This window comes from Ammodytes marinus (genome assembly GCF_949987685.1).
Source record: "Ammodytes marinus genome assembly, chromosome: 7".
Taxonomy (NCBI): Eukaryota; Metazoa; Chordata; class Actinopteri; order Uranoscopiformes; family Ammodytidae; genus Ammodytes; species Ammodytes marinus.
The window spans coordinates 2,793,012-2,803,011 of NC_137211.1; the positions used below are offsets into that span (position 1 = coordinate 2,793,012).

General features: G+C 40.5%; 2 protein-coding genes across 4 annotated transcripts in view; both read right to left on the reverse strand.

The window, feature by feature from the left end:
• The window catches only part of tpd52l2b (tpd52 like 2b), a 28,086-nt gene extending 23,611 nt beyond the window's left edge, over positions 1-4,475 (reverse strand). For both annotated transcript variants that reach the window (XM_080031104.1, XM_080031103.1), the window contains exon 1: positions 4,287-4,475. In XM_080031104.1, the coding sequence (XP_079887230.1) occupies positions 4,287-4,305 (19 nt within the window). In that variant the 5' untranslated portion in view covers positions 4,306-4,475. The remainder of the gene's footprint in view (positions 1-4,286) is intronic.
• Positions 4,476-5,856: 1,381 nt separating this feature from the next.
• LOC307253184 (protein NLRC3-like) overlaps positions 5,857-10,000 on the reverse strand; it is a 4,588-nt gene continuing 444 nt past the window's right edge. Inside the window, exons 2-4 of one of the 2 annotated variants that reach the window (XM_080031094.1) lie at positions 9,141-9,212; positions 8,779-8,835; positions 5,857-8,677 (exon numbers count right to left, since the gene is read on the reverse strand). In XM_080031094.1, the coding sequence (XP_079887220.1) occupies positions 6,954-8,677; positions 8,779-8,835; positions 9,141-9,212 (1,853 nt within the window). In that variant the 3' untranslated portion in view covers positions 5,857-6,953. Of the gene's footprint in view, positions 8,678-8,778; positions 8,836-9,080; positions 9,213-10,000 lie in introns of both variants that reach the window. The other variant, XM_080031093.1, reaches the window with a different exon arrangement.

Genomic DNA, 10,000 nt, shown 5'->3' on the forward strand with positions numbered 1-10,000 from the left:
CGACTGCCGGCATCAGCATTTCTATGATAACAATAAACAACCTCTGGCCCAGTTCACCTGAGGACACAGCGTCATATTTTCAGCAGCCAATGAAGCTTGGCATTGAGAGAGCGACCACAAACTGGAGCCTGAAACTCTACTGGTGCAAATAGGCTTTATGCACTCCATTCATTCACACTGTATTTATTCAGTGGGTGAACCCGTTATTAAAAGTAAACTCAAAGCTAGCATTGCTCACACACACACACACACACACACACACACACACACAGGGAATATGTTTGGAGCATAGGGACGATTCCAGATGTATTTTTGTTCACTTTTATAACTTTATAGTTAATTTTCAGATTTTGGATACAGACTTATTTTTTTCTAATTATATAAATAAATAAATACTTTGTAGAGGTCTTAAAAAAAAATGCTTTTTCGGCATGTTTTTAAGAAGAAAATGTCTCATAAATCAGACAATTAACAACATATGAACAAATCCTTCTGTAATAACCTTCAGAATAGTGCTGAGAATGATTATGGAAAGTTTAGTTGATGTATGTGCTTTAGAAGTTGGAGATTTTTGGTTCAGAGTATTGAAAAAAAAAAAATAGTGTTGAGATAATGTCCGTTAAAGATGGTTGTACAGGAGAAATATACAGACGCAAACAGACAAGGTTTAGTCAAATAAACACCTGAATGTACATGTTGGACCTTTGATACTAGTATAACTATTGTTCCCTGTTTTACAAAGTGCAGTCTACACAATTGATTGCACAACACATCAGTCAACAGAAGGACAAACCCACCCACACACACAGTCAGTGTTAAGTGTCACAAAAGACCAAGAATTGCATTATCTAAGTAGCACTTGTGTGATCTAGATTCTGAGCAACAACATCCGCATACAAGCTAGAGAGACGTACAGCGGCTCCACCCTCTAAGTGTATTGATTCAACCAGAATATGAGACACAGAGAGAGAGAGAGTGAGTGTGAGTGTGAGTGTGAGTGTGAGTGTGAGTGTGAGTGTGAGTGAGAGAGAGAGAGAGAGACACAGAGAGACACAGAGAGACACAGAGAGAGAGACACAGAGAGAGAGACACAGAGAGAGAGACACAGAGAGAGAGAGAGAGAGAGAGAGAGAGAGAGACACAGAGAGAGAGACACAGAGAGAGAGACACAGAGAGAGAGAGAGAGAGAGAGACACAGAGAGAGACACACACACAGAGACACACAGAGAGAGACACACAGAGAGAGAGAGAGACACAGTCACACACACACAGAGACACACACACACACACAGTAGCAGGGCTCATATGCAAACACCACAAGACATTTTTACTTTTCTTGGATTTTGGGGAGAGGGGGGAAATTCAATCAGATATTTTTTTGTCTGTAATATTTGTGTAGAGAATTGGCCTTCAATTAGTTATTTCCTACACTATATATCATTTTGTATCCCAGTTTTATACAAAAATTTAAAAAATCCTAATTCCTACACTTCCCACAATGCAATTTGTCAACACCCAGAAGAGTCAGTTCAAGTCGTGCTGCTTTCATTCAAAGGTGAGTATCTTATAGGAATTCATGATGTGCTAATGTTTACTAGCCGTCAAACTAGTCTGTAGACACACGGAGCTATGTAATGCAATCACATGCCACACCCTTCACTGAAAAACCTGACTGCTGCAATGCATCTTGGTCTATCTCTATCTCCTGCTGATGGGAATGTAGACAAATAATACAAATGCATGTTTATTTTTCACCATAGTTTTACAAAGCCTAGGCTGTGTATTAACATCAGATTGTTTTCAAGGCACACACACACACACACACACACACACACACACACACACACACACACACACACACACACACACACACACACACACACACACACACACACACACACACACACACACACACACACACACACACACACACACACACACACACACACACACACACACACACACACACACACACACACACACACACACACACACACACACACATTTTGACAACAAGCGTTCTCCAGAATCACTGACTCCGCCTTTAATAAGCCCCAAACTTATTTGAAAAAAAAAAAAAATGCCAAGTCACCTCTCAGGGCTGAGGGCACACACTCACACGGTTTTGCAGAAGAGTTTGTTTTGGTCTGATGTGGAAGTGGAATGTTTGCTGTAAATTTTAGCCTGATGAAAATATTCCAAAACAAATCGGATACTAACCCATGTGTATTTAGAAGTGGTGACGTATGGCAAGAAGCAATGGTGCCCAGGCCCCGATTCTTTAGGAGCAGTGTGAGTGCAGGCCGGGCATGACCAAGTATGAGTAAACCCCCACACCCCAAGACACTTTGGTTGCGTTCCGAATCGCATACTTTCTACTATATAGTATGTAGAAAAAAGATTTAGGATGTCCCGATTCTTGTGGCCAGATTTAGGATGGTTAGAAGTACCTGGATGTCCCACTTCATGCGGCCAAGATTGTTAGTGTTGAAAAGTGCATCCTATTTGGGCGATTCTGACCCACAATCCAGTGCGCACCTGAAGTGACGTAACATCGACGAAGCCTCCATATGAAAATAAACGGGGATGCGACGGATATAAAAGCAAGAGGCAAGATCAAGGCGCAATGTTATGATGAAATAAGAGAGTAAAGTATGTCCAAATAGTATGCCTACTGCATCCTAACTAGATTCTTTTTATCGTCGGATGTAGTATGTAGAATAGAAAAAAGAAGGAGTATGCGATTCGGAACGCAACCTGTGTTATAATTTTAAGGTGGAGTTTCACTTTAAATGAAAACTAAAAACAGCAGTGTCATGCGAGACTGAGAATGCATCATGCAGCTAAAGTCCCCGGCACAGTTTTAAATCCTCTATCAGGTTTCATCTCAGCATCACTTAGCAAACAGTCCGTAGCCAGAATTTAATGAGACAGACATGAGTGACCTAGTTCATGTTTTTCGTAGTGGAAGACGGTCCAATGTAGTTAACCTTAATTGATACAACATGACATGTATATCAAGAGTCCACGCACACTGTCACAATATACAGGGGTGGTAGGATGGCCCAGATAGGAAAGAGGTTCCTCCCAGTAACGATGAGGTCTTTGGTTCCCCCTCCCAGTAACCATGAGATCTCTGGTTGGATCCCCGGCACCGGACAGGAGGGTGTTAGTAGTAAAATTGGTTGCTATTACATCTATGGTGCCCCCCATCTCTACCACTGTGTCCTTGAGCAAGACACTTAACCCCAAACTGCTCCAGGGGCGCTGTACTATGGCTGACCCTGCGCTCTGACCCCCTCTGGAGTGTGGGGACTTGAGAGGGGATATGAGAAAAGACAAATTTCAATGTAACCGTTGACTAATAAAGTAACTTAGTTTATCACTTCCTAAAAGCTGCAAAAAACCTGATACAACATGACATGTAATATATCTATCATGCGCACGCAAACTGTCACAAACTACCGGATACAAACAGACAGATACGTCAGACGTGGAAGTCTAATTTGGAGGCTGTAGCTTGGAGATAATGGCGCATTATACTTTTTAGCATATAGACTACGTTGTGTTTTTTAGAATAGCCTCTAATAAATCCATGGCATAGGCCTGCTAAATGAACCCATTTTCACAGTGTTGTATTAATGTTACTATATATTTTTTTTAACTTTATGCTCTTTCACTCATTGGCCCGTTTACTTCAGTTGGGAAAAATCCTTGAATAATGTAGCGTATGTTTTTTAATGCATAAGGAGGATTTTTTTCAATTTAAAATTTGTTTTTTTCTTTTCACTGGACCAAATAAGTCGCGTTTTAAGCTAAATTGTCCCAAACCAAAACGTAATTGATTGCTGTCCCCCAGTTTTAGTTAGTTTAGTTTTAGTCTTGCTAAAAGCTGCAGAAAACATTGATTTAACTAATCTTTTGAGAATTGACGGCCTAGGGGAACCTCTGTAAGTCTCACAGAAAAAGAAAAAAATACACAAATGACTTGTAAATTGAATATAATATCAGCCGATAAGAAAAGAAGTTGGTTGACATTAGTAACTCGATCCTTCTGTCATATAGCAGCGTCGGGGGCCTGCTACATTTGATTTAACCAACATTCATTACCACTTAAACACATTAAACTTCCACACAAACACACTAGTATTACAGATAAGGTCTTAATCTGCTTAACGGTGGGTTAATGTAAGGAAAATAATCGCTGTCTGCTTGGCAAAACACTGGCATTTCTTGACACTACGTGAAGCTAACAACGAAGCTACAGGCTAACAATTAACATTTACCTTGGCTGGCGGGGTCCATGGCTGTTGGTTTCAAACTGCCTTTTTTAAACTTCAAAGTTGAATACAGCCGGTGTGGAGACAGTTGAGGATATCAGACTAGTTCAGTTGTACTCTCAAAAAGACGAGTAGTAATGTTCCTGTGTTGTTTTTAAGCGATACTTGCTCCCACCCAGACTAGAGAGAGTCGTCGACAGGAACCAACCACCAACAGCTAGAGCTAAACCAACCTGTCAATGTTGCCCAGATCTCGCGAGAGTTTGAACCAACCACCGACAGCGAAACATGTCAATGATGCCCATATATCGCGAGAGTATGTCAGCGTGAAGCTAACGGCTGGCTGCCACAGAGCCACGTCACGGCAGGAATTTCAAAATAAATGTTCATGACACTAGTAGACTAATAATTTGTGCTTTACTGCCCCCCATCTTCATCTGTGTGTTGGGAGAGACATAAATAGCTTTATACTTTATACCAGAAAATCATTGACTTACTGTTTATTTGAAATACGGTCAGAAGACCCATATTTTTGAAAATTACAATACAAAATTAGACTCAAATGGACTAATGTAGCAGGCTACACTCTAACACACATCAATTTGACATAATGTTGCACAACCAAAAATGACAATAATTCAAATGTCTCATAAAGAGCATTCCTGCTTCCCCCCCCCCCCCCCCCCCCCATCAAATTGTTGCTAACCCGAGTGCTATGTTAGTATTTGCTAGCAAAAATGTACACTTTGTATCCTACTTTTGAATCATTTAAAAAAAGCAAATATTCTGTTATTTTTATCTTGAGTAGGCTACATTTGACTGGGCAAAGTTCACTTATAGTTGAATAATATTTGACTATCTATACTTTGACTTAATAGGGTTGAGTACTTTGTCCACCATCATATTTTAATGGTAATGTGAGGTTTTAAATGATTCGTCACGTGTTTGAAATTCAAACTTTATTATATATTATTATATTCAAACTGTGGATATACGGGTGCACCTGTGGCGTAGTGGATAAGGGCACTTACCATACTGATTCTGGCCTTCGTTGCATTGGTCGCAGGTTCAAATCCAACCCGTGGACCTTTATTGCAGGTCATCCCCCCTCTCTCTCTCTCTCTCTCTCTCTCTCTCCCCCCGTCTCCCCACTTCAACTCTGTACTTTCTAATAAAGCTTCAAAATGCCAAAAAATAATATCTTCAAAATGTGGATATACATTGCAAAGTGTGAAGAGGTCAAAACAGCAAAACTTGTAGTATACATAAAAATGTAATCGTCACCAGAATATTTGGGCTTCATCTGGGTCAGGTATCGCAGTTTCACCGGGCAGCTTACAAGTACAGAAGATGATGTGCCAGGAATCCCAGGACTACTTCAGTGTACATTGCAAAGTAGAGTGTAAGCATGTATGAATATATTTATGCCCAAACAAATATTTCTAGTCCAAAAAAAAGAAAAGAAAAGGTTACTGGATTAAAAACATACATTTATTGAAACAGACATATTACCCACAATTAAGAATACACATGCATTGCACAACAGAGCCCAAATAATCAACATTTCATCAAGAAAAATGCATGATAAAACATTTCAAAACACATTATTTTATTTTTTTATTTTTTATTTTTTTAAAGATATTTTTATGCTTTATTGATAGTGTAGAGACAGAGTTGAAATGGGGCAGAGAGGGGAGTGACATGCAGAGAACGACCGCGGGCTGGAATCGAACCCGGGTCCGCTGCTGGCCGAGGCCCATGGGTGGGGGGACGCCCTACCAACTGAGCTAAGGGCGCCCCCCAAAACACATTATTAATCCAGCTACAGAGGTTTGTTGGAGGCTTGATCAAACGTTCAGATGTTTTTCAGGTGAAATTAAGATGATGACCAGAGCTGAATGTCGGTGTGTGGCTGAAATAAAATTAAAAAAGCGATCCGACATAACAGTGCACATCCTCACACAGCACTGAGACCCCCCATGAGAAACTCATTCCCTAATAAAAGGGTTAATAATAAACTTTAAAACCCCATTAGCCACTTTCAAAACACAGACGTGTTAAAAAATAAAGGAAAACACATTGATAAAACAAACTAAAAATGATAAAAAATTTGCACATTTAGCCTATATGATGTACATTGGGCCTATGATTAATATCTGAAACAGTGCACTCCTGTCTACCTGACTGAGGCATTAAGAACAGCATCAGTGTAGCCTAAATGTAATTTGTAATCATCTGTTCACCTTCATTTGAATGAGAGCAGGAAGGCTACATTCATGCAGGTATTGTTTATTTACAGCCGTTATTTAAATGTTTTTTTTTGCAATACCCTATCTACATTTGTATGATCCTGAATTGTGTTTGATTTTTTTTTGTCACTCCATGGACTGAAATCAATCTATCAGGCGATTCTTCATTCATTGTAAGAAACGCTTTATCTTTACAAATGGAACTGATATAATTGACATGTAATATTTGGATTAATTTTGCACAAATTCATAGTTTCTCACGTTGCATACTTCTGCCATCGACGTCACCGTTTCTCATTGCTCCCGTTTCTGTGTGTACGTCTGGGTCTGGCTTGACATTCTCCCGTCAAGTTTGGTTTTTATGAATCCCAATGTTTCAGTTGAAAGTGGCGTTGCGCCGTCTTCCGTGCGTACGCCACGTTTATTAATAAGGCCCCAGATGTTTTTCCGGTGACAGTAAGATGATGACCAGAGCTGACCACTGAGCAGGAGACAGTTGGACGTTGCGGAGACATCCAGATCTCAGGGACTGCTGGGTCTCCTCCACTATAGAAGAATCATTCAGTTCATTCAGACAGTGGAACAGATTGATGCTTCTATCTGGAGACAGATGTTCACTGATCTTGTCCTTGATGTATTGGACTGTTACCAGATTGGTCTGTGAGCTACTTCCTGTCTGTATCAGCAGACCTCTTAGAAGACTCTGATTGGTCGGCAGTGAAAGACCCAGGAGGAAGCGGAGGAACAAGTCCAGGTGTCCGTTTGGACTCTGTAAAGCCTTGTCCACAGCCCTCTGGTAGAACTGTGTCCATCTGGGTTTTTTTCTGAAAAGCTTAGACCACCTGGATTTTTTTTCTCTTTCCATCAGATTGACTCCAGAGTTGATGAATGTCAGATGGACATGAAGAGCAGCCAGAAACTCCTGAACGGTCAGATGGACGAAGCTGAACACTTTGTCCTGGTACAGTTCACTCTCCTCTCTAAAGATCTGTGTGAACACTCCTGAGTACACTGAAGCTGCTGTGATATCGATGCCACACTCTGTCAGGTCTGATTCATAGAAGATCAGGTTTCCTTTCTGCAGCTGCTCAAAAGCCAGTTTTGCAAGAGACTCGATCATCTTCCTGCTCTCTGGACTCCAGTGTGGATCTGTCTCAGCTCCTCCATCATACTTGGCGTTCTTCAGTTTGGCCTGAACCACCAGGAAGTGGATGTACATCGCAGTCAGGGTCTTGGGCAGCTCTCCTCCCTCTCCGGTCTTCAACACATTCTCCAGAACTGTAGCAGTGATCCAGCAGAAGACTGGGATGTGGCACATGAGGTGGATATTTCGTGATGTCTTGATGTGGGAGATGAGTCTGCTGGCCTGCTCCTCATCCCTGAATCTCTTCCTGAAGTACTCCTCCTTCTGTGGGTCAGTGAACCCTTTGACCTCTGTCACCATGCCAACACAGTCAGGAGGGATCTGATTGGCTGCTGCAGGTCGTGTGGTTATCCAGAGGCGAGCAGAGGGAAGCAGTGTCCCGCTGATGAGGTTTGTCAGCAGCACATCCACTGAGGTGGACTCTCTAACGTCAGTCAGGATCTCATTGTTGTGGAAGTCCAGAGGAAGTCGACACTCATCCAGACCGTCAAATATGAACAAAACCTGGAACTCTTTAAAGCTGCAGATTCCTGCTGCTTTGGTTTCAGTGAAGAAGTGATGAACAAGTTCCACCAAGCTGTACTTTTTCTCTTTCAGCACATTCAGCTCTCTGAAAGTGAATGGAAAAGTGAACTGTATGTCCTGGTTGGTTTTGTATTCAGCCCAGTCCAGATTGAACTTCTGTGTTAAGACTGTTTTCCCAATGCCAGCCACTCCCTTTGTCATCACGGTTCTGACCAGTTCATCTCTCCCAGGTGAGGCTTTGAAGATGTCTCCTGCTCGGATTGCTGTCTCTGGTCTGTCTGGTTTCATGAATGCTGTTTCCATCTGTCTGACCTCATGTTGATAATCGACCTCTCCAGTCCCTCCCTCTGTGATGTAGAGCTCTGTATAGACCTGATTCAGAAGGGTTAGGTTTCCTGCTTTACCGATCCCCTCAAACACACACTGGAACTTCTTCTGCAGGTTGGACTTGAGTTCACGCTGACATTTATAAGCAGTTTCTGAAAGAATACAAGAAGACAAATAAATAACTTAACCAAATATATTGTTTTTAAGGATACCATAATACAAATACAAATTATGTGCTGTGCTGTTAACTTACCAGACAGCTCAGCTGAGGTTGACATAGTGGATGGTGGTGCAGGAATGTACTTCATTCCTGTAAAGAAGAATGGACATAAGATTATTATTATTATTATAATAATAATAATAATAATAATAATAATAATAATAATAATAATAATAATAATAATAATAATAATAATAATAATAATAATAATAAAAGCTGCCAATGGTAAATATCATGTAAAAAGTAAAGTCCTTTAGTGAGATATGTTTTGTTCTTTACAGTGACAGTAACATTAATGGCTCATCCATATAAATATATTGATCTGGGAAAATTACCCTTTGCTGATAATTCCCCTGATGTTTTTTGTGCTGAATGGACAGTAGCAGGATCCTCACTTGTTCCTGGAGAAGGATCAAGGGCTGGTGTCGTTGCTTGTGCTCCATCTCCAAAATACCAGGAAGGCGCTCCTGTGGAAGTTTCACATGATCATAGGTGAGTTTGTTATGTGCCACTCTCTTGAAAAGTGCTACGAGGAACCTTTAGTTTGTGTTAATTCTTGCACCCCCTTTTGGACTAAGGCGGTAGTGTTTATACTGCGCCAGCTGTTGTTCCTGGGCGAACATATACCCATGACAAAGGCATTAAGAAAAACTATATAAAAATAGCATTCTTTGCACTGATGGTCTTGTTTGCTGTTACATGTAATTTATGATCATCAGAGGAAAAAGACTGTTTCAGAAATATTTAAAAGTTCCTCGTAGCTACTCTATGTTTTTCAGTGTGATAAAAAAAACTAAATGTCAAGAAAGGAAATATTCTGACACCTACTTTCCTTATTAAATATAAAAATACAACCGTGCACCTTCTGAACAAAAGGATTTCTCTTTCACCAAACTAAGACTAACTTGTACTTCACAGTTTGCTTACGCTTATATGGGCAGCGCTGACCCTTAATATCTTATTCTCTCTCTCTCTCTCTCTCTCTCTCTCTCTCTCTCTCTCTCTCTCTCTCTCTCTCTCTCTCTCTCTCTCTCTCTCTCTCTATGACCATTCAGTTGTCTTACATCTGATATATTTGAATTGCTGTGTTACAATTGATCCTTACAGCATCAAATTATTCTCTCATATTGATAGGCTATTTTAATATTTATTAAAGATATTTTAAAAGCTATTCATTTAATGTACTTTACTTTACTCTAGCTGTTAATTGGCATGCAAATTACTTTATCAGTCTAAAGTGATTCATGAATGTGCT